The sequence below is a fragment of the Acartia tonsa genome, chromosome 15 (genome assembly GCF_053477335.1).
Source record: "Acartia tonsa isolate MP-2025a chromosome 15, ASM5347733v1, whole genome shotgun sequence".
NCBI classification, from domain to species: Eukaryota; Metazoa; Arthropoda; class Copepoda; order Calanoida; family Acartiidae; genus Acartia; species Acartia tonsa.
Window position 1 is genome coordinate 3,214,045 of NC_137274.1, and position 26,508 is coordinate 3,240,552.

The following is a 26,508-nucleotide window of genomic DNA, read 5'->3' on the forward strand; positions in this document are numbered from 1 at the left end:
CTGTATGTCTGTCTGTATGTCTGTCTGTATGTCTGTCTGTATGTCTGTCTGTATGTGTGTCTGTATGTGTGTCTGTATGTGTGTCTGTATGTCTGTCTGTATGTCTGTCTGTATGTGTGTCTGTATATCTGTATGTATGTATGTCTGTCTGTATGTCTGTCTGTCTGTCTGTATGTCTGTGTTTATGTCTATCTGTATGTCTGTCTGTATGTCTGTCTGTATGTCTGTCTGTCTGTGTGTCTGTCTGTATGTCTGTTTGTATGTCTGTATGTCTGTCTGTATGTCTGTCCATATGTCTGTCTTTCTGTCTGTTTTGATTTCGATAATTATAGAACCGATTAATTTTCTCATTTTAGGGAGCTTTAAATAGGTCCCAGGACGGTTCTAGACTATTCTAATTTTAGATTTAGATCCTTGTTATGGTTTTTTGCTATTTGTCTGTCCTTAAATAAATCCGAAAATAAAATGTGGTTATTTTAGCTAAATAAAAAAAGTTAAACATGAAATAATTTTGTAAAAAAATCTTCCAATTCATTCTTTAAAAATCTTTGAAAAATTATGTAAAAAAATTATTTTAGTTATGTCTGTCTGTCTGTATGTATGTCTGTCTGTTTGTCTGATTTTTCATAATAAACACATAATATTAATAATACCATTATATAAAGTAGTAAGATTTTTTGTCTGTAGCTTAAGTTTTCGATAAATATGGAACCGATTAAGTTTTTCGTCTTAGGGGAGCTTTAAATAGGGCCCAGGGTGGTTCTAGACTATTTTAATTATAGATTTACATCCTTGTTATGGTTTTTGGCTATTTTTCTGTCCTTAAATAAATCCGAAAATAAATAGTGGTTAATTCAATTAAATAAATAAAGAAAAAACATCAAATAATTTTGGAAAAAAAATCTTCCAATTCATTCTTTAAAAATCTTTGAAAAATTATTTTAAAAAATGATTTTAGTTATGTCTGTCTGTCTGTCTTTTTGTCTGTCCATATATCTGTCTGTATTGATTTTATATGATAAACACATAATATTAATAATACCATTATATAAAGTAGTAAGAATTTTTCGCCGGTAAAAAAATTTTCCAATTCGATTTTTTAAAATCTTTGAAAATTTTTTTTCTATTTAAGTAAAGTCTGTTTGTCTAACCAGCCTTCGGCCCCTCAGGTCTAACAAAACAGGTCTTAATTTTATTATTTTTAATTCTAATATACGCGGAAAGCTGTCTATAATACGATGCGATGAATAACTATCATAAACCAACTTAAATTCTATAATATAATATTACTTTTTAAAAAAAAGGCGTTGATATATCGTTGAAAGGTTTCGTGACTTTTATACAATGTATTTATATTTTTCTTTCTTTCTCTTTCTCTCTCTTTCTCTCACTCTTTCTCTTTCTTTTTCTCTCTCTTTTTCTCTTTCTTTCTCTTTCTTTTTCTCTTTCTTGCTTTCTTCTTCTTTCTCTTTTTCTCTTCCTTTTTTTTGTCGAATTCTCTTAGGAGACAGCTTTTCGCGGATATTAAGCTAACAAAACTGGTATTAATTTCATGACTTTTATTTAGAAATTGTCTGCAACACGATGCTATACATGATTTTTAAGTTTGGGCGAAAAACTGTTATATTACTGAGAATATTAATTGGTTTCGAAACTAGGGTTAGGATGGATACTTTTTTGGCTGGAAACCGGATATCAGCCTTATTTATAATGCCAGATATCCGTATATCCGACAAATTACCAGATATTCGGCCTAATAACCGGATACTGAAGTAGCTAAACAAAATAAATATAAAAAAACCATCTAGCTTAAAAACACAAAAATTACAGCAATTTAAAATATAAAAAGTAGGAATCTTTGTAGTATACTAATAGATATTATATTGCCGGATATCCGGCCGGATAGTTTCAATATCCGGTATCCGGCCGGATATTAATAATTGCCGAATATCCGGCAAAACTAGATATCTGGCCCAACCCTTTTCAAAACCATAGTGGAATAACAGTTTTACGTTTGATTTTCTTAATGTTAAGCTAATTAATTATTTAATTAAAGGCAGTTTGACATTATCAAAGTATTTGACACTTTAATAATATAAGTTATTATCAGGGGATCTAAAGGGATAAGACAATGGCCAATAAATTCATGTACATCCCCAATGATGAATACTTAATTACCCCTTCTGTAGATTAAATTTAGTGGTTGAAATATTTGAACACTCAACTTAGTGAATTAACTAAAGAAGATTCAGTAAAAGTCCCCAAAGTTGTTAAGGCAACGAATAAGAAAACTTGTTTATAACTTTGGGGACTAGTGTAATAAACAGCCCATTGTCCCCTCTATCTCTGTGTTATTCTACTTACTCCCCTAAAATAGTCAAAAACCTTACTAGGACCTATGAAAAGCTAGACGGTGTCGCTTTAAAGAACGTTGTCATCCTTGTTTTAAAATATTTCTCAATATTATTTTCGAAAAAAAAGCGTTGGTATATCGTTGAAAGGTTTCGTGATTTTTACAGAATGTATTAATATTAATCTATCTCTATCTCTCTCTCTCTCTCTCTCTCTCTCTTTCTATCCATGTCTTTCTATCTATTTACCAACCTAATTATTTATCTATCTAACATTTTCAGATACTCTGTATTTCTGTCTGTATATATGTAAGTATCTATCTACAACTCTATATATAAATGTATCTATCTATTTATCTAACATTTTTCAGATAAAATATTTATAACAAAAATGGATAGTTATGTGGGTATACTGGGTATAGCCCCCATACCAACAAAATGTGAGCCAGGTAAGACATAGAGATAGACAGATGGACTGACAAACAGACAGACAAACAGATAGACAAACTGATAGACAAACAGACAGACAAATAGATAGACAGACAGACAAACAGACAGATAAACAGACAGACAGACAGACAGACAGACTGACAGACTGACAGAAAGACTGAGAGACAGACAAACATAGAGACAGACAGACAAACAGTTATAAAGATGTACAAACAGACAGACAAACAGACACACACACACATCCTGTTACTCTAATTTGTTAAAACTGTGCAGACCTAACCCCTGGCGCCACCTGTGTAACAAAAAAGGAACCAGAATTCTGTTTGGACCAACCAGATATGCCTTCTAGGAATGAAATCTTATGAATCCGCTGGATTAGAACCGGTTCTCAGTAATACTATCCGCATAGTATCCGCGGAAAGATGTCTATAATACGATGCGATAAATAACTATAAAACCTAGAGATCTAAAGGGATAAGTAAATGGTTTATTAAATAATGCACATCCATATTAATGGTACAAAAAAATTACTGGTTGTCATGAAATATCTGATGGATTAGAACCAGTTCTCAACCAAACACAAAAATTTACCGCTTGTCTGTAGATTACAATTACTGGTTGAAATGTTGGGACACTCAACTTATTGAACCAACCAATAAAAAATCAATAAAAGTAACCAAATTAGTTAAGCTAACGAATAAGACAATGTTTTTGTATAATAGACCAGGGATCTAAAGGGATGAGACAATGACTTATAACTTGATGTATATCCCAAATGATGATACACCAAATTTATCTCTTCAATTGATAGATTACGATTACTTAATTTGAATACTCAACCAATAATAATTCAATGAAAGTCTCCAAAGTTGTTAGGCCAACGAATAAGAAAATGTTAAAACTTTGAAGACTAATGTATTTAACATCTTAAAGTTCCCTCCCTCCCAAATATTATTCCTAAAATTTCAACATATTTCCCGAACTAACTTCCTATTGACTACCATTAAATTTATTACACTAGTCCCCAAACTTTTATAATAATGTTTTCTTATTCATTGGCGCTGAATTTTAATTGGTTCAATAAAGTAATCTACAGAAGTGGGAATTATTGTGAATCATCATTGGGGATGTACAATGTACATCAATTAAACGGCCGTTGTCTTATCCCTTTAGATCCCTGATTAAATATTATATTTCTAAAATTTCATCATACTGACATCTAGAGGAGAAAATTTGCACCAAAAAGACACAAAATTCACCCTGTGTGAGGGCTGTGGAGAACCAATTTTAGATAGGTCAGTGAATATCTTTCTATCTATCTATCTATCTATCTGTCTATCTGTCTATCTATCTATCTATCAATATATCTATCTATCCATCTATCTATCTATCTATTTAGCTGTCAATTGATCAATCTATTGATCTATCTATCAATCTATCTATTGATTTATCTATCTATTGATTTATCTATCTATCTATTTTGTTGATCTAGTGATCTAGTGATCCATCTATCAATCTTTCTATCAATCTATCTATCATTCTATCCATCAATTTGCACCAAAAAGACACAAAATTCACTCTCTGTGAGGGCTGTGGAGAACCAATTTTAGATAGGTCAGTAAATATCTATCTTTCAATCTATCTATCTATCTATCTATATATCTATTTTGTTGATTTAGTGATTTTGTTATCTATTAACCTATCTATTATTCAGTATAGCAATCTATCTATTGATTTATACATATCGATCTATCTATCTATCTATCTATCTATCTATCTATCTATCTATCTATCTATCTATCTATCTATCTATATATCTATCTATCTATCTATCTATCAATATATCTATCCATCTATCTATCTATCTATCTATCAATATATCTATCCATCTATCTATCTATCTACCTATCAATCTATTGAGGGATAGGGGAACCAATTTTAGATAGGTCAGTAATTAACTATTGATTTATCTATATAAATATCTATCTATCCATCTATCTATCTATAAAACTTTCTATTTGAACGGGTTCTCATAACAGGGTAGCTTCTCATAGGTCCCGGTAAGGTTTATTACTATTTTGGGGAGGGTACCACCACCCTCCTAAGAGAAACTGTTTACTTTTTCTTTTAAATTTCAAAATAATAAATTGTGTTATCAAATTTGACTCCCCTCTCCTCAAGTGCCCCTAGAGGCCTCGAAGGGGCGTTGTCGCTACACACGCTTTATCTATCTATTTATCTATCAATTTAACCATCTATGTATCCGTCTATCTATTTTGATACGCCTTTCCGAAAGATTTATCTATCTATTTATCTGTCCTATTTGTCTACCTATCAATCTATTAATCTATCTATCTATCTATCTATCTATCTATCTATCTATCTATCTATCTATCTATCTATCTATATCTATCTATCTATATCTATCTATCTATATCTATCTATCTATCTATTTAACTATCTATCTATCTATCTATCTATCTATCTATCTATCTATCTATCTATCTATCTATCTATCTATCTATCTATCTATCTATCTATCTATCTATCTATCTATCTATCTATCTATCTATCTATCTATCTATCTATCTATCTATCTATCTATCTATCTATCTATCTATCTATCTATCTATCTATATATCTATCTATCTATCTATCTATCTATCTATCTATCTATCTATCTATCTATCTATCTATCTATCTATCTATCTATCTATCTATCTATCTATCTATCTATCTATCTATCTATCTATCTAGATTTGTGATGCGTCTTTCCGAAAGTTCGTGGCATGAAGAATGTCTTTTTTGTTCCCAGGTATAATAATCCGATTAATATCCGCTGGATTAAAACCGGTTCTCAACTGTACTATCCGCATGTTATCCGCGGAAAGCTGTCTATAATACGATGGATTAAAAAAATGTCCATACGTCAGTAATTGGGAGAATAAACCATAAAACATCCATAATGGTGGGACTGCCGTTTAGCAGGGTTTTGGCTATTTTGAGGACTTTTTGAAATATGAGCACCCAAAATTACACCAAGTTTGTCGGTGTGTGTGTTTTGTATGATATAATTATCTAATCTTAAGACATGTCAGAATTACCCTATCGATTTCAAACTTTGCATGATGATTTCTATGACATTTATGTACAATTTAAAAAGCGTAGCACCTCTATAATTGTTACCAGAAAGTTAGTATGTTCATTTAAACAACATGCTTTATTGAAGATAGACAGCTACAATTTTTAGTGAATATTCCTGTTATATAATATGTGCATCTAATCTATACATTTTTTGTACGTCTGTCTGTCTGTCTGTCTGTCTGTCTGTCCGTCCGTCTGTCTGTCTGTCTGTTTGTCTTTCTGTCTGTCTGTCTGTCCGTCCGTCTGTCTGTCTGTCTGTCTGTCTGTCTGTCTGTTTGTCATGCTTAAAAAGACAAAAAAAAACATATAATTTCACTTTAAAAAGTCCTCAGTTTTCATAAATATATTTTTTTTTCTTTGCAGTGCCAAGGCCCCCTCCAGAATTCTTGTTACTACAGAGATGAAAAACTATTCTGCCGCCTCGATTATGAAAGGTAATAATTGTATTTCAATCGAAACCGATTAATTTCCGCTAGATAAGAACCGGTTCTTAGAGCATACTATTCGCGAACAACTGTCTATAATACGATCCCTTTATTAATTAAAGGTAATTGTAAAAGATTTTAAAAATAGGTATAATCTGGATATAATATGGAATTTTAGATTTTAAAAAAGATAGATACATAGAAATATTGATAAATAGATAGATGGAAAGATACATACATAGATTTAAAGAAAGATAGATAGATAGATATTATGGTAATTGTATAAGATTTTATAGTCTAGATACAATTAGGAATTTAAAAAAAAAATTAAGTAGTGCTGCCGAAATAAAAATACTTTTAGGTTATAAAACACTTGTTTTAAAGTTGAAATACATATGATTCGCCCAGTAAAATCACTTTTTTTCATGGGTTTCGTGATTTTTTTAACAACATTTTAAAATATTTAATTTCCCTCTAAATTATGAAAAAAAAGTAATCGGATGATTTTATCACATAAAAATTTGTTGTTTAAAAAGTTAAAATCAACATGTTTAAAATGCACGTACGGACTTTCTGTTAACGATTATAGAGTTGCTACGCTTTCTAACTCGTACCCAACTACTACAGGAATCATCATGTAAAGTTTAAAATCGATAGGACAATTATAATATGCCTAAATTAACGAATAAAAGCTATCTATCTCGGACGTACGTACGGACGGACGGACCGACCCTAATTATAGAAAAGCTTCGCTTTTAAAAATTCACATGGGAGGGTGGTTGCACCCTCTCTCCCAAAAAAACTGTAAACCTTCCCAGGACCTATGAGAAGATACATTGAAAAGAAGAACCATATCAGTTCAGTGGTTAGTGAGATCCTTTGGTACAGACAGACACAGATCCCATTACTTTTATATAAGGATTAACAAGACTATAAATTACACTGGTACCCAAAGTTTTGTTGATTCAAGAACTTTGGGTACTTTAATTAATTTTCATTATTTTAGGATTTATGGATTAAAGTGTGATCGCTGTGGCCTAATTCTTAATCCGCAGGTAATCCGATAAATATCCGCTGGATTAGAACCGGTTCTCAGCCATAATATCCGCGGAAAGCTGTTTATAATACCTTAACAGTAATAATGATTTATGAATGGGGGGAATATATCCGGATTAATATCCGCTGGATTAAAACGGTTCTCAGCCATAATATCCGCGGAAAGCTGTCTATAATACAATGCGTTAAAAACTAATTCTATTGCATAACATTTGTCGTAAGGTCTTTTAGCAAAACTGTCACCCTTGCTCTTACCAAGGAAGGACTGTAAATTATGCTGGTCCCCAATGTTTTACAACAACTTTCTTTGGGTACTTTCCTTTATATGTTGACAAGTTGGTTTATACTAGCAGTGTCAGAATTTTCCAACTTATAATTTGATTCTAAAGAAGATATTTTGTGTATCATCATTGGGGATGTACATCAATTTATTATTAATTATCATTAAAGACTTTTATATTCAGGGATCTAAAGGGATAAGACAATGGGCGATAAATTGATGTACATCCCTAATGATGATACACAAAATTACCCCTTCTGTAGATTAAAATTAGTGGTTAAAACGTTTGGACACTCAACTTAATGATCAAAAGTCCCCAAAGTTGTTAAGTCAACGAATAAGAAAACGTTATTTTAAAACTTTGGGGACTAGTGTAATAAACAGCCAAATGTCCCCTCCCTCCCTGCGCAAATTTGTTATTGTAAAAGTACTCAAAGTTTTATAATTATCCAAAGTAAAAGTACCCAAAATTGTATGGGTACCCAAAGTTTTATATTATCTATAGTAAAAGTACCCAAAATTGTATGGGTACCCAAAGTTTTATATTATCTATAGTAAAAGTACCCAAAATTGTATGGGTACCCAAAGTTTTATAGTTATCCAAAGTATAAAAACCCAAAGTTTTAAAGTATCTAAAGTATTAGGACCCAAAGTTTTATAATATCCAAGATAAAAGTACCCAAAGTATTTTAGTATCTATAGTAAAAGTTCCCAAAGTTTTATGACTATTTAAAGTTAAAGTACCCAAAGTTTTATAACTATACAAAGTAATAGTACCCAAACTCGAATAAGTACCCAAAGTTTTTTTTGTTTATCAGGACCTTGTGATGAGAACAATGGCCTATATTTATCATCTGCATTGCTTTGTCTGTGTTATGTGCTGCCAACCTTTACAGGTAATACAGTGAAGAGAAGGGGATGGGAATGGGATTGGGAAGGGGATGGAAAAGGATGGGTAGTGGAAGGGAAGGTGGATGGCCTATATTTATTATCTGCATTGCTTTGTCTGTGTTATGTGCTGCCAACCTTTACAGGTAATACAGTGATGGGAAGGGGATGGGATGGTGGAGGGAAGGGATGGGAAAGGATGGGGAGTGGAAGGGAAGGTGGATGGCCTATATTTATCATCTGCATTGCTTTGTCTGTGTTATGTGCTACCAACCTTTACAGGTAATACAGTGAAGGGAAGGGGATGGGAATGGGATTGGGAAGGGGATGGGAAAGGATGGGTAGTGGAAGGGAAGGTGGATGGCCTATATTTATTATCTGCATTGCTTTGTCTGTGTTATGTGCTGCCAACCTTTACAGGTAATACAGTGATGGGAAGGGGATGGGATGGTGGAGGGAAGGGATGGGAAAGGATGGGGAGTGGAAGGGAAGGTGGATGGCCTATATTTATCATCTGCATTGCTTTGTCTGTGTTATGTGCTGCCAACCTTTACAGGTAATACAGTGATGGGAAGGGGATGGGATGGTGGAGGGAAGGGATGGGAAAGGATGGGGAGTGGAAGGGAAGGTGGATGGCCTATATTTATCATCTGCATTGCTTTGTCTGTGTTATGTGCTGCCAACCTTTACAGGTAATACAGTGAAGGGGAAAAAAGAGAAGGGAAGGGGAAGGAAAGAGATGGGAAAGGATGGGGAGTGGAAGAGCAGGTGGATGGCCTATATTTTTCATCTGCATTGCTTTGTCTGTGTTATGTGCTGCCAACCTTTACAGGTAATACAGTGAAGGGAAGGGGATGGGATGGTGGAGGGAAGGGATGGGAAAGGATGGGGAGTGGAAGGGAAGGTGGACGGCCTATATTTTTCATCTGCATTGCTTTGTCTGTGTTATGTGCTGCCAACCTTTACAGGTAAAACAGTGAAGGGAAGGGAAGTTGAAGGGAAAGGGGAGAGGGAAAAAAAGGGAAGGAAGAGAGGGTAAGGAGAGAAGAGGGAAGGGGAGATGATAGGAAGGAAGGGAAAAGGAGAGGAGGGAGTGGGAGAGGATTGAAGGGAAGGGGAGAGATGGGAAGAGAAGTGGAGAGAAAGAGAAAAAAGGGAAGGGAAGGAAAAGAAGGGGAGGGGAATTGAAAGGGGATGGGAAATGAGTCATATTTCATCCTTGTTTATAATTTCAGCGTGGATACCAATACATAGTGAGGGCTGGACAGTTGATTTGTAGTAGAAGGGAAGGGAAGGGAATGGGAAGGGAAATAAATCATTTTTCATCCTTATTTATAATTTTAGCGTGGAGATCAATACATAGTGAGGGGTGGACAGCTAATTTGCAGAACAGATTTTGAAAAAGAATTATATATGATGCAGGATTTCACCATCATGGATCAACATAGATGTAAGTAAACATTATTCTCTCTATCTATCTATCTATTCCATTTATATGTCTATCTATATCAATATCAATCCATCTTTCGACCAATCTATCAATCAATCTATTGATTCAAATATCAATCCATTTTTGGATCTATCTATTGCTTCATCTATATATCTATCTATCTTTCAATATATCAATCCATCAATCCATCTATATATTGATTAAAATATCAATCGCATCTATCAATCCATTTATGAATTCATCTATCTATCAATCCTTCAATCTATTTTCAATCCATTTATCGATCCATATATTGATCAATAAATTAATCTATCCTTTAATTCATCTATTGATCTATCTATCCTTCTATAGATCTATATAACAAACCATCTATCAATCCATCTATCGTTTCATCTAATAATCCATCTTTCGATCCATCTATCTATCCATCTACCAGTCCATTAAATGATCCATCTATCAATCTATATATCGATCTATCTATCAATCCATCTATCCATTTTCAATCCCTTTATCAATCCATCTATCGATCCATATATGAATCCATCTATGAATCCATCTATCTATCTATCTATCTATATATCTAAATATTTATCTATTGATCCTATCTATCTATCAATCCATCCATCTATCTATCTATCAATATATCTATCTATCTATCCAGGGATGGGAGATGAGCTGTGCTATGATAGTCTAACTGGAGGAAGACCCAGAGATGGACGGCGGGGACCTAAACGACCAAGGTAAAATTTTCCCACGCTCAAATATTTTTTCCCACGGATCACATTGAAAAAATCCGTTGGGATCTAAAAGACCCAGATAAACACATCCGTTAAAGTAGTAATCTTTATAGTATTTTGTGTAAAAATGTGATTTTTTTACCCCTTGGATTCAATATGAGTGTGACGTCTTAAAAAAACGTCTATAAAGGAAGGATGAGAGGAGAAGTGGGAAAGGAAACCCCCAAAAAAGAGATAAATTTTAATGACATCACACGTGACATTTTAGGCTTTATCTTTAACATCAATGTTTTTTGTTAGTAGTTAAAATATTCACATTTTTGCAAGCACTTGAAAGATTTAACAATTTCCATAAGGTTTAGATTTTAAATGATTTTTTTTTCAATTTTTAACATTAAAATAAAAAAAAATCTTTGAATTTATTTTAAAAATCTTTGAGTTATATCAGTTGTTTTTTAAATGTTCCAATATTCTGATATTATTGAACTAAAAACATTGAAAAAATTCCTAGGGAAATATTGAAAGACATTAGGAGCTGAAAACATCAATTAATTACAATAATCTGTGCAAAGGATGTATGTTTGGATGTCTATCGCCTTTTTTCTCATGGATATAAAGGGATAAGACAATGGCCGACATGAAAATACACAAATTTACCCCTTCTGAATATTAAAATTAGTTGTTTGGACGTTTGGACACTCGACTTTCATCTTTCATCCAGGGAGGGAGTGGACATTGGACTGTTTATTACACTAGTCCCTAAAGTTTTATAATATTTTTTTCTATTTTGAATGGTTGGTTAAGTGAGTGTCCAAGCATTTCAACCACTAATTGTAATCTAGAGAAGGGGTAAATTATGTATCATCATTGGGGATATATATCAATTTATCGGCCATTTCTGATCTCTTTATATGCCTAGTGTTTTATAGTTTTTTATCGCATCGTATTATAGACAGCTTTTCCGCAGATATTATGCGGATAGTATAGCTGAGAACCGGTTCTAATCCAGCGGATATTAAACTGATTATTATTGCAGAACAATATTGACAGCGGCACAAAGACGACAATTCAAGGCTTCATTCGATGTCAGCCCCAAACCTTGTAGAAAGGTATAGATAGATAGATAGATAGATAGGTAGATAGATAGATAGATAGATAGATAGATAGATAGATAGATAGATAGTTGGATAGATAGATAGATAGATAGATAGATAGATAGATAGATAGATAGATAGATAGATAGATAGATAGATAGATAGATAGATAGATAGATAGATAGATAGATAGATAGATAGATAGATAGATAGATAGATAGATAGATAGATAGATAGATAGATAGATAGATAGATAGATAGATAGATAGATAGATAGATAGATAGATAGATAGATAGATAGATAGATAGATAGATAGATAGATAGATAGATAGATAGATAGATAGATAGATAGATAGATAGATAGATAGATAGATAGATAGATAGATAGATAGATAGATAGATAGATAGATAGATAGATAGATAGATAGATAGATAGATATATAGATAGATAGATAGATAGATAGATAGATAGATAGATAGATAGATAGATAGATAGATATAAACTTAGATACATAGATAGATATAAAGTTTGGTTGAGGAGGGGTGTGTGGAGTAAGATAAATTGATAAATAAATAAAAGAGGAATAATATTTTAATTTGTTTAGGTACGCGAAGCGCTTGCGAAGGATACAGGATTGAGTGTACGGGTTGTACAAGTCTGGTTTCAGAATCAACGGGCCAAAATGAAGAAAATGCAGCGCAGGTAAAATAAATTTGGGTGGGAAAAAATATATGAGAATGGGAACAAATAAATGAGTGTGGGAAAAAATATATGAGCGTGTGAAAAATGAAGAAAATGCAGCGCAGGTCCAATACAGAGAGAGAGGGGCTTTTTATTATTACACTTCTTATTTGTTCGCTTAACAACTTTGGGGACTTGGGTGAATTTTGATTGGTCGGTTAAGTAAATTAAATGTTTAAATGTTTCAACCACAAATTTTAATCTACAATTTGGGTAATTATGTGTATCATCAATGGGGATATACATCATTTTTTTGGCTATTGTCTTATCCCTTTAGATCCTTGGGTAAAATAGGCAAATTTCCAATGTGGCTTTGGAACCAATTGATTGTGGATAGTAACAGGTTCTCAGTCACACTGAAAAATCATGTATAGCAACGTACATTACACACAGTTTTCCACTGTAAAAGTAACAGGATCTGTGTCTGTCTGTCTGTACGAAAGGATTTCAGAAACTGCTGAACCCATATGGTTCTCCTTTATGGTTTATAGTGTAGGTCCCTAGGCAGGTTTATAATTTAGGGGAAGATACCATCACCCTATGAGAAATTATCCCTCGAAAAAAATTAACTATAATTTCTTTTTTACTTTTAAACCAAATTTTCTTTCTCCCTTCCTCTCTCTCTCTCTCTCTCTCTCTCTCTCTCTCTCTCTCTCTCACTCTCTCTCTCTCTCTCTCTCTCTCTCTCTCTCTCTCTCTCTCTCTCTCTTCTCTCTCTTGCACTCTTTCTTGTTCTTTCTTTAATCACTATCTTTTTTTTAGGAACAAAACAGACAAAGATGGAAAACCATTGGATAAAGATGATAAAAAGGAAATAGAAGGTGAGCTTCATAGATAGATTTTGGGCGGCATTGGTACCCAAAGTTTTATTACATTGGTACCCAAAGTTTTATTACATTGGTACCCAAAGTTTTATTACAGTGGTACCCAAAGTTTTATTACATTGGTACCCAAAGTTTTATTACATTGGTACCCAAAGTTTAATTACATTGGTATCCAAAGTTTTATTACATAGGTACCCAAAGTTTTATTACATTGGTACCCAAAGTTTTATTACATTGGTACCCAAAGATTTAACAAAAAAGAAAAATGGGTTGCATAAAACTTGCAGGTAAATTATGTATTTATCATGCAATGTCTTATCCTTAAAGATCAATGAGGTGGATGCTTACAAAAACTTTTGCCTTACTAAAATTTTAGTGGGGCAAACTGATTTTAGTGAGTCAAAAGTTTTTTAATAATTTACCTCTGATTAATCCTTTCTTATTTATGAATAAATAAAAATTTATTTGAATGAAATTTTAACACATATTTACATAGTTTTATCTTTATGCATAAAATGGCAGTTTCCAGTAATCTAAAAGGATAAGACAATGGTTGATAAAATTATATTCATCCTTAATGATGATATAATTACCCTATTCATTATGTATATAGATCACAATTAGTGGTTGAAACATTTGGACACGCAACTTTATAAATCAACCAATTAAAACTCAATAAAAGTTCCCAAAATTATTAAGCCAAGGAATAAGAAAACATTATTATAAAACTTTGTGGACTAGTGTAATAAACATTCCAATGTCCCCTTCATAGTTTCATAACCTGGTATTGCTGTTTCATAAGCTGTAATTTAAAATAAAAACAGCTGCTAAAATCAATATATCTATCTATCTATCTATTAAGATGGAGACAGCTATTGTGACAGTGACGCTAGCATAGAGGAGGGGTCCTGTTATGATTAGTTGTCTATCTATCTATCTATCTATCTATCTATCTATTAACCTAGAGATATATCTATCTATCTATCTATCTATCTATCTATCTATCTATCTATCTATCTATTAAGATGGAGACAGCTATTGTGACAGTGACGCTAGCATAGAGGAGGGATCTTGTTATGATCAGCTATCTATCTATCTATCTATCTATCTATCTATCTATTAAGATGGAGACAGCTATTGTGACAGTGACGCCAGCATAGAGGAGGGATCCTGTTATGATCAGCTGGAGGATGTTCTTTCACCCGGCCCTCCTGGACAAAATTCCCAGGTATAGTTCTCTATCAATCTATCTAATAATGAGTCAATGTATCAATCTATCGATCTCTCGATCAATCAATTTATCGATAGTTCTTCTACCTGGCCTATCTGGACAAACTTCCCAAGTATAGTTTTCTATCTATCAATCTATCTAACTTCCATCTATCCTGTTATGATCAGCTGGAGAATGTTCTTTCACCTGGCCCACCAGGAAAAAATTCTCAGGTATAGTTCTCTATCTATCTATTGTTCTTTCAATCTATTGGTTTATCAATCTATAGATCTATCGATCAATCAATCTATCAATTTATTTATTAATCCATCAATCTAGGACAAACTACCCAGGTATTTTTCGATATATAGATTAATAGATAGGAAGGATCAGCTAGAGGATATTCTTTACCCTGGTCCTTCCGGACAAAATTCCCAGGTATAGATTGATTGATAAATGGATCAATAGATTGATTCATAGATTGAATGATAGATTGATAGATAGATAGATTTATTGATTACTTGTTCAATAATTAATCAATATTGGTCAATGGATTGATCGATAGATTGAAGAATAGATTGAGCGATAGATACAAATAACTTTACCAACAATTTCTAATAGAATAAGATATTTGTGCATGATCCATTCAAAAAATATTATTGAACAATTCAAGTATATAAAATAGATTACTAAAAAAGGGGAAAATTTTCTACAACTCCTCTAGTCTGCATCAAGGGTTAACCCCCCACCCTTCTTAATTTTGCCAGGGTTAAATAGAATATATTTATGCACTTTTCTATATTTTCTATATTTTTTTCTGTTCTAAATAATAATATTATTGTTAAAGTTAAAGGTTATAAAAAGTCTTTATATTTTGGAATATTCGAAATATCCATCTTTCCATTTATAATACAAAGAAACTTGATGTCTGTCTGTCCGTCTTTCTGTCCCTTAAGATCCGGTAACCACTGAACCGATCGGATTAAACTCTTCAGGGAATATACCTACTAGTCCCGTGATGGTTTTAGGCTATTTTTAAAAAATGCTATCCATTCACTTTTTTTCTGCTGGGTAGGTAATAGAAGATTTAATTATACCTCTTGGGGCAAAGCCCCTAGAGGCTAGGGGTGAAGCCACTAGTAGTATATAATTCACTAGCGGCTTCGCCCCTAGCCTCTAGGGGCTTACCCCAAGAGGTTTGATCAACCTAATTTTTCGTATTTTAGATTAAAAAGAAAAAGTAAAAAAAAAATTTTTTTGGGGGGGGGGTATTTTTCATTTTTTGGGGGGGTTGGGGGTGTCCCAAGCTAAATAGCTTAAAACCATCACAGGACCAGTAGGTATATTCCCTGAAAAGTAGAGCCCAATCGGTTCAGTGGTTACTGAGATCTTAAGCTTCAGACGGACAGACAGACGGACAGACGGACAGACAGACATCGTTCTACTTTGTATTATAGATAACCATCTACTTACTAAGTTGCTTTGTCAGTCATAAAAATATGTTTGAAAGTTTCATGATTTTTAATTTTAATTAAAATTGTAATCTATAATCTATTTTTTTGGATATTGTTCTCCTTTTTTCAATGAATTTATTAATATTATTAACAGGAGAGAACTAGAAAAATTACCCAATCTATCGATCTATCTATTGATCTAACGATCTATCTTTTGTTAAATCTACAGATCAATCTATCAATCAATCTAGCCATCAATCTATCATCAATCAATCAATCTATCCATCTATCTATCAATTTATCAATTTATCTAACTATCCATCTAACAATCAATCTATCGATTGATCAATGATTATTATTATTACCAGGAGAGAACTGGAAGTATGGCCCAACAAGCTCAAGATATGAGACTTCAGGAGGTCAATCAGGTACATAACAGACAGACAGACAGACAGCCAGACCGATAGACCGATAGACAGACAGACAGAAAGACAGATAGACAGACAAATAGACACAGACAGACAGATAGACAGACAGACAGATAGACAGACAGACAGACAGACAGACAGACAGACAGACAGACAGACAGACAGACAGACAGACAGACAGACAGACAGACAGACAGACAGACAGACAGACAGACAGACAGACAGACTGACAGACAGACAGACAGACAGACATACAAACAGAAAAACAGACAGACAAACAGACTCAAGCTACGAACTACAGGAGGTTAATCAGGTACATAACAGACAGACAGACAGACAGACAGACAAACAGACAAACAGACAGACAGACTGACAGACAGACAGACAGACATACAGACATACAGACATACAGACAGATAGACAGACAGACAGACAGACAGACAGACAGGATCAAGCTCAAGATATGAGACTACAGGAGGTTAAACAGGTATATAACAGACAGAAGGACAGACAGACAGTCAAAGATCTATATATCAATCTATCAATCTACCTATTGATCTATCTATCAATCTATTGATAGATCTATCTACCTATCTATTGATCAATATATCCATTAATTTTATCAATCAATCTACCTATCTATCTAAATAAGAGAACCTTCGCTTACAGCCCCACAACCTACCTTCCCCCCCCCCCCCATTACACCTTAAATCTAATGATCTATCTATCAATCAATCTATCTATCGATCTATTGATCTATAAATCTATCTATGAAGATAATCAATCAAGATATCTAACAATCAATTCATATATCTATCAATCTATCCATCTATCAATCTATCAATCAATCTATTTATCAATCCATTTATTAATCTACCTATTGATCTATCCATTGATCTACCTATCAATCTATCTATCAATATATCTATCTATCTTCCATCTTTTTATCTATCTACTAATCCACTATCAATCTATCAATCAATCTACCTATCCATCTATCAATTTGTTTATCTACAAATCTTTTCAGGGAGAGAACCTACGCTTAATCTATCTAACTAGCTATCTATCTATCTATCTGTCTATCTATCTATCAATCTATCTATATTCAGGAAGATAACCTACGATTACAGTCCCACAACCTACCTCCCCCCCCCCCCCACGACTAAATGCCTCTTATCTATTGATCTATCCATCTATCTATCTATCTAACTAGCTATCTTTCTATCTATTAATCTATTCAGGAAGAGAACCTACGCTTACAGCCCCACAACCTATCCCCCCCCCTCACATGTCTTCTATCTATTAATCTATATATCATTCAACTTATCTATCTATCAATCTATTGATCTATTTATCTTTCAATATATCAATTTATTTTATCGATCAATCTATCAATCTATCTATCTATCTATTAATCTTTCAATCAACTAAACTTTCTATGTATTCAGGAAGAGAACCTACGCTTACAGCCACACAACCTACCCCCCCAACACGCATACATGCCTCTTATCCATTGATCTATCTATTTATCTATATATATACAATGCAATATATATATTGATCTATTTATTGATCTATCTATCTATCTATTTATACAATATATATATATCAATCATGTTATCTATCTATCAATCTATCTATCTATCTATTAATCTATCTATCTATCTAGGAAGAGAACCTACGCTTACAGCCGCACAACCTACTTCCCCCCCACATGCCTACTTTCTATTGATCTACCTATCAATCTTCCTATTGATCTATTAATCTATCTATCTATTCAGGAAGAGAACCTACGCTTACAGCCCCACAACATATCCCCCCAACACGCCTTCTATCTATTGATATATCCATCAATATATTTATCTATCAATCCATCTATCTATCTATCAATCAATATATTGATCTATCTATCAATCTGTCTATCAATCTGTCTATCTATCGATCTATATATCAATCAACTTATCTACCTATTGATCTATCTATCTATTCAGGAAGAGAACCTACGCTTACAGCCGCACAACCTACCACCCCAACACGCATACCTGCAACAGAACCCAATAGACAAACTATATCTCATGCAGGACTCGTATTTCCAACACTAGTCACAAATTTTCACCCGTGGGAAAAAAATATTTGAAAGTGGGAATAGTTATTTCTCGCATCGTATTATAAACGGCTTTCCGCGGATATAGAATGTACAATTATAAGATTAAAACCAGTTTTTTTAGCCCCGTGATGCCAAAGGCACCGGCTAAAAAAACTGGTTTTAATCTTATGATTGTTCATTTTTATATTCGTAGAAAGCTGGATATAATACCATGCTAGACATAGTTTTTTCGTATGGATGAGAACCGGTTCCTATCCACCGGATTCGAATGAATACGAGAAAAAATATTTGAGCGTGGGAAAAAATGTTTAAGCGTGAGAAAAAATATTTGAGCGTGGGAAAAATAGTTGAGCATGGGAAAAATATTTGAGCATGGGAAAAATATTTGAGTGCAGGAAAAAACTGTATCTCATAACAGGAAGGGCTTATATTTCCAATACTAGTCACAAATTTACAAATTTTATTTCCAGTATGTCTTTGAAACCGATTAAAATCCACTGGATTTGAACTGATTCTATGCCTTTGAAACTGATTAATATTGATTGGATTAAAACAGGTTCTATGGCTTTGAAACCAATAAAAATCCACTTGATTAGAACTAGTTATTAGCCATACTGAAAACTACAATATAGCATCATATTTAAGACAACTTTCCACGAACAATCCTTATAATAAAGTAACAGGATTTATGTTTGTCTGTACGGAGAGATCTCGCTAACCACTGAACCAGTATGGTTCTCCTTTACAGGGTAGCTTCTCATGTGTTCATTACTTTTTTAAGGGATTTTTTTTTTTCTTATTTCTTTTTAAATCTTGAATAAAAATTGGGTTATCAAATTTAACTCTCCTTCCGATGGCCCAAAGTCTCAGGCTAACAAAACTTCTTAATTTTTATTTTTTATTCATGGAAAATTGTCTGTAATACGATGCTATACATTACTTTTCAGTATGGCCCTGAACTGGTTCTAATCCAGCGGATATCAATCGGTTTCAGAGCTTTAATTTAATAAATTTTAAAAATTTCTCAATGTATTAAATTGTAAACAAATCATGATGCTTTCAAATATGTAAAAATTATTAATTTTTTAAATAAATAAATGTATATGTATTTTTCTTTTTAAAGCGAAGCTTTTACTAAATTATGGCCGGTTCGTACGTAACGAATAGCTTTTTTTCGTTTTTTTAAGAGTTTTAGAATTGTTCTATTGATTTAAAACTTTGAATGGTCATTCCTGTAGTAGTTAGGTACTCTTTAGAAAAGTGTATCATCCCTATTATCGTTACCAGAATGTCCGTATGTCCATTCAAAACGTGTTGATTTAACTTTTTTATTAACAATTTTTTATGTGATATAATCATCCGATTTATCTGATTTTTGGAGTACTGATTCCTATTACAATAAGGTACAATATTATAGGCAAAGCATCTCTTTAATCAAGTCCTAAAAACGTCAGTATGTCCTTAAACTGTATTCTGTATTTAGGAAACTTTGCCACGTATAATTTTTTTTTGAAACTTCCATATTTATATTTTGTATATTTAGTTCTGAAACTCTACAAGAGTTAATGCTTGTCTGTCATACCGTTTCAGAGCTTTGCTTTTATGGATGTTGTCATCAAATTTTATTAGTGAAGCTTTTCTATAAAGAAGGTGTATCAACTTTTTTTTTATAGCTAGCCGGTTCTTTTAGTAAGTAGTAGATGTAAAATTTTTCATAGAATTCAGATATGCAATCGGTTTTTTTGTAGACCTCTTACTTTTTAAGTAATTTAAGTTTTTAAAAAAAAGATTAAGTCGATTTTAAGGTACTAAAACGCAACAAAAAAAAGGAAGAAAATGTCCATTATGTACAAAAATAGTAAGATCTTTAATTTGACACCCTACTTTTTGAATTTTGTCAGGTAATTATTGAAAAAATAAATTTTTTTAAACCCACGAGAATAAAAACTTTGAACTTAATTTTATCATTTCACAGGTAAAAAAATATGGGTTCATATATACCTTTAGAATCAGAAAAATATTACGAATCCATTGTAAGCAAAATTGAAAAAAGTAAAAAAATAAAAAATTAACAAATGGCCAATTATATTTTTTGTTCAGGCAACACTTTCGTCTTCCCTTTTTTACCCCCTCTTTACCCCCTCTTTACCCCCTTCCCATTTTTATACTCAATTCAAGAATTAAGACGTTGCCTGTATAATATAATATGATATTTTCATATAATTCCTTTTATTGTAGTTTATATACTATATTGTAAACTTTTTTTTCAATTTTGCTTACAATGGATTCGTAATATTTTTCTGATTCTAAAGGTATATATGAACCCATATTTTTTTACCTGTGAAATGATAAAATTAAGTTCAAAGTTTTAATCTCGTGGGTTTAAAAAAATCGATTTTTTCAATAACTACCTGACAGAATTGAAAAAGTAAGGTGACAAATTAAAGATCTTACTATTTTTGTTCATAATGGCCATTTTTTTTTTTTTTTTTTGCATTTTAGTACCTTAAACTCGACTTAATTATTTTTTAAAAAACTTAAATTACTTAAAAAATAAGAGGTCTACAAAAAAAACCGATTGCATATCTGAATTCTATGAAAAATTTTACATCTACTACTTACTAAAAGAATCAGCTAGCTATAAAAAAAAAGTTGATACACCTGGTATGTTCGTTTGTTCGACTGTTTTATTTTCTCATTCATTGGGTTGTTTAATTCACAAGTCCCCAACGTTTTAATTAATATTTCGTTTGCTTATCAAAATTTAATATTTTGTGTATTATAATAAAGAATGTACATTAATTTATCGGCCATTGTCTTATCCCTTTAGATCCTTCTGGTAAAACTCTATACTTCGAAATATTCGTCTGTCTGTCTGTTCGAAACATTGTTCTGAGAATCCAGTATATAATTTACTTTGACCGTCAGTTTGTCAAAATATTAATTTTTTAATGCCCTAGTTACAATTTTAACGGGGATCTAAAGGGATAAGACAATGGCCGAAAAATTGATGTGCATCCCCTAATGATGATAAACGAAATTACCCCTCTTGTATATTAAAATTAATGTCTTAAAGGTTTGAAAACTCAACTTAATGAATCAACCAATCAAAACTTCTATAGAAGTCCCTAAAGTTGTTAAGCCAACGAATAGGAAAACTTTGGGGACTAGTGTAATAAACAGCCCAATGTCTCCCTCCTCCCGGCCATTTTAATTAGATGTGATTTAGATATAGAATTTTAAATAAAATTTTAAAAATCCTCGAAAAGTTTTTTCAAAAATCTTTTAATGAAATATATTTTTCTTAAAGAGAGAGAAATAAATAAAAGAAACAAAAAATACAAAGAAAATGAATGAATATCGTCTTCGAAAATTATTTTTCTTAAATATCCAAATAATAGTGAGTGTGAGAGAGAGATAAAGAGAGAGAGAGAGAGAGAGAGAGAGAGAGAGATGTAGAGAGAAAGAAAGAAAGACAGATACGAAAAAAGAGTGGAGCGGGAGAAAGAGGGAGAAAGAGAGTGAAAAAGAAAGAAAGAGAGATAGTATGCGTGAGAGAGAAAGAGACAGATACAGCTTTAAAGAGAGAGAGAGAGAGAGAGAGGGGGGGGAGAAAGAAGCGAGAAAAATAAAAAGAGAAAGACCGATAAAGAGAGATAAATGGATGCAGAAAGAAAGAGAGAGATATATATTATACAGATAGAGATAAAAAGATAGATAGAGAGAGAGAGAGACAGACTGAAAGAGAGAGAGAGAGAGAGAGAGAGAAAGAAAAAAATCGTATTCCAATATCTATTATATAAAAAATTATATAAAAGGTTTCGTGATTAATTTTAAATTATTAAATAAAAACCTTATGTAAATTATGAACTTGTTATAGAGATGCTTTGCTTATAATCTATAATACAAAGTAGCTTGATGTATGTCCGTCTGTCCCTTAAGATCTCGGTAACCACTGAACCGATCGGATTCTACACTTCAGGGAATATACCTACTGGTCCTCTGGTGGTTTTAGGCTATTTTCTTATAAAATCCACCCCCCATCCCCCCCCCCCACATTTTTTTAAATTAATTTTTACGAATTTTGCAAATTCGCCATTTATTTGCAATATTTTTCCGCTGGGTAGGTAATAGAAAATATAATTATACCTCTAGGGGCAAAGCCCCTAGAGGCTAGGGGCGAGTCCGCTAGTAGTGTACAAAGTAGTCTTGGGAATCATTATTTCAAAGCAGAAAATTGCTTGTTTTAATTGTATAAAACAAGGATGACAACATCAAAAAAAGCGAAGCTCTGAAACGGTAGGACAAACGAACATTAACACTTGTAGAGTGTAAAACCTGAAAAAGCAGAATATTAATGCATAAGTCTAAACAAAATTGTTCATATTTTGTTGCAAATTTTTGACATTGTTGTCTTGTGAATTACTAGTTTAAAAATCGGGTACAGTCCCTTTCATGGCGTTTCGTCATATCTCACAGCAGATTTTCAAGTTCCTGCGGGGGACTTTAACCCTGCGGGGCAATCACCTAACCTAACCTAAAATAACCTATAAAAAGCTAGTGTGAAAATAAGACGTAACGCCCCTTAATAGGCGTTGCCACGAAGGGACTATACTAATTAAAGAATTCAAAAACAGTTGTCAAAAAAATTAAAATTTTTTTTTTATGAATGTAGATAATGTTAATGCTCGGCAGCCGCGCATCAGCCGTGACAAAGCCACAAGCTTTTCAATCTGTCTGTGAATCTACTGGGTCAGACGGACGGACAGACAGACATCATTCTACTTTGGTATTATAGATACATATATATTTGAGAAAAATTTATTCCAAGACGATATTTATTATTAAAACCTTTATCTTTTTGATAAATTCACTGAGTGAAAAAGTCTTTGATACTTCCCAGCTATTTATTGAAATATATTTCGGTGGACATTGCACCCTCTTCAGTCTAAATGACATAAATCATATTAATTTAATTTACATATTAAAAGATAGGTAAAAATAAAGAAATTTGTAGAAATATAAAGGCAGAAAATGTTGCTAAAAAAAGAAGAAAATAATATGATCAACCTTGAGTTTAGTTGGATGTTAAAAGTAAACTGAAAGGAATTTTTTTAGCAGGAGAAAATAATCAGCAGGGGGGGGGGGTGTTTAAAAAATACATTAATATACATGAATTTTATTATTTAACATTTTTATATGAAAAAAACTCTTTTCTTTTTTATTAAATTATCATTCAAAATTAAAGTTTACTTTTATTGATAAAGTATTTAGAATTAGGTTATGCTGCATAGATACTGTATTTTATTTTTCTTAATGTCTGTCTCTCTGTCTCTTTCTCTCTATTTACCTATCTATCTTTCTATCTTTTACTCTCTCTCTCTCTCTTTCAGTCTGTCTCTCTCTCTCTCTCTCTCTCTCTCTCTCTCTCTCTCTCTCTCTCTCTCTCTCTCTCTCTCTTTCTCTCTCTCTCTCTCTTTCAGTCTGTGTCTCTCTATCTATCTATCTATCTATCTACTTATCTCTTTCTGTATCTCTCTCTCTCTCTCTTGCTAACCATTGAACCAATGTGAACATTGAACATATGTATAAGTTAATATCCTATAAAAGTTTTGACTCTAAGGACAAAAGACATTTTCAACGCATTTTAAAATAAAAATCATAAAATTAATAGCATTTTTGTTAGCCCAGGCCTTCAATCAAGGTTTTCATCTTTTATTTTCACCCCCAACAGGCCTCTAGGGACACTTCTTTTACATGAAAAGATTTGAAAAATCTATCTGTCTATCTAATTATCTATCTAACCACCTTATTTACCATTTTTGGTAAAAATATAGGCGGGGCGAAATGTCGTATTCTTTGAAAGAAAAAATTTCATACAGGTTAGGTTAGGTTAAGATATGATTATACTAATGAGCCCCCGCAGTGTTAGGCATTTAAAAAAAAAACCTATAAGTTGGGTTTGTCCACTCTGACGTTTGTCACTCCTGCGTTTGTCCTAAAGATTTCTCATACGGCCATATGACTGTAAATAAAAATGCTTTTATACCATACTAGCGGCTACGCCCCTAGAAGCCTCTCAGGGTACTCAAGGTGGGGGGGGGGGGGGAGTCGACATCCACTCCCCCCTTTTTTCCATATAAGTTTTAAAAAGTAAAAAATATTTTTGGATGATAGAAAGAAAACGAAGAAGTATATCTAGTCGTATTTTCAAAATAACTTTTTCCCCCCTATTTTTAGCCCCTGCGGGGCAATCATTTACCTAACCTAACCAAACCTAAAATAATCTATCAAAAGCTACTATGAAAATACTGTGACTAAACCCGCTACTTCGTTTTCTTTCCATGATCCGTAGTTTTCAATTGGGAGGGTGGAGGTACCCTTCCCTAAAATAGCTATAAACCTTTCCAGGACCCATAAACATTATAAAGGAGAATCACATCGGTTCAGCGGCTAGCAAGATCCTTAGATACAGACACACACACACACACACATACACACACACAGACACCACACACACACACACACACACACAAATACACACACACATACACACACACACACAAACACACACACAAACAAACACACACACATACACACAAACACACACACACACACACACACACACACACACACACACACACACACACACACACACACACACATACACACACACATACACACACACACAGATCCTGTTACTTTATTATAAGGATAAAAAATACTTTTTTTTTAAGTTTTCCGTCAAAAAATACGACATTTAACCTAATATTATTTATTTAAGATCTAAAGGGATAAGACAATGGCCGATAAATTGATGTACATCCCCTAATATGACACACAAAATAATCTATTCTGTATATTACAATTAGTGGTTGAAACGTTTAGACACTCAACTTAGTGAATCAACCAATCAAAATTAACTAAAGTCCCTAAAGTTATTAAGCCAATGAATAAGAAAACGTTATTATATAACTTTGGGGACTAGTGTAATAAACAGCCCATTGTCCCCTCTCCCTCTGGATATATTATTACTTGGATGTTAAATGAGTTCCATGTTAGCAACCTATATTGACGACAATTTTCATAATATCCAGTTTTTTATTACATGGAATCTTTATATAGGTCCTGGGAAGGTTTTTATCTATTTTTTATTCTCTAATAATTATAAAATAAGACTGTTTATTACTCTGGTTTTATCATAACGTTTGAGTAAATTTTGATTGGTTGGTTCATTAAGTTGAGTCTCTAAAGCTTCAACAGCTAATTTACAGAAGAGGTAATTTTGTGTGTCATTATTGGGGATGAACATCAATTGATTGTCTTATCCCTTTAGATCCCTGGATTACTGGATAATAGATAGATAAATAGATAGATAGATAGATAGATAGTTGGATAGATAGATAGACAGATTGATAGATTGAAAGATTATTTGATGATTTGTTAAATAAAAGAAAAGAAATATAATTGGAGAATATAATCACGAAACCTTTTTTATATTTATGTTATTCAAGTCCCACCCCCCAAGAAAATAGCTTAAAACCATCACAGGACCATATATTTTATGAAGAGTAGAGCCCAATCGGTTCAGTGGTTCAGTGGTTACTGAGATCTTAAGCTTAAGCGGACAAAGTGAATTATACTTCACTACTAAAATTCATAATTCTAAGGACAAAATAAAAAAAAAATATATTTTAAGAATAAATACTTCCAAATTTGATGAAAAAAATCCACGTTCATATTGCAAGAAAAAATGTATAATTATCCAGGGATCTAAAGGGATAAGACAATGGCCGATAAATCGATGTATATCCCCAATAATGGTTCTCAACATTACCACTTCACTAGAAAAAATTAGTGGCTGAAA

At 32.7% G+C, this 26,508-nt stretch overlaps 1 protein-coding gene across 2 annotated transcripts; it reads left to right on the plus strand.

Moving 5' to 3' along the window:
* Positions 1–3,077: 3,077 nt before the first annotated feature.
* Positions 3,078–19,231, plus strand: LOC145307123 (LIM homeobox transcription factor 1-beta.1-like). Of its 2 annotated transcripts, XM_080149476.1 has the most exons (14): positions 3,078–3,145; positions 4,020–4,096; positions 5,559–5,616; positions 6,309–6,379; positions 7,377–7,425; positions 8,525–8,602; positions 9,939–10,044; positions 10,706–10,784; positions 11,818–11,890; positions 12,482–12,579; positions 13,381–13,439; positions 14,567–14,670; positions 16,475–16,534; positions 18,526–19,231. In XM_080149476.1, exons 1-14 carry the CDS (start codon positions 3,140–3,142, stop codon positions 18,634–18,636), a joined length of 1,029 nt encoding a protein of 342 aa, XP_080005602.1. In that variant the 5' UTR covers positions 3,078–3,139; the 3' UTR covers positions 18,637–19,231. The 2 variants fall into 2 exon arrangements, with proteins under 2 accessions (XP_080005602.1, XP_080005603.1); XM_080149477.1 differs by lacking the exons at positions 3,078–3,145; positions 4,020–4,096 and adding an exon at positions 4,357–4,415.
* Positions 19,232–26,508: the final 7,277 nt, after the last annotated feature.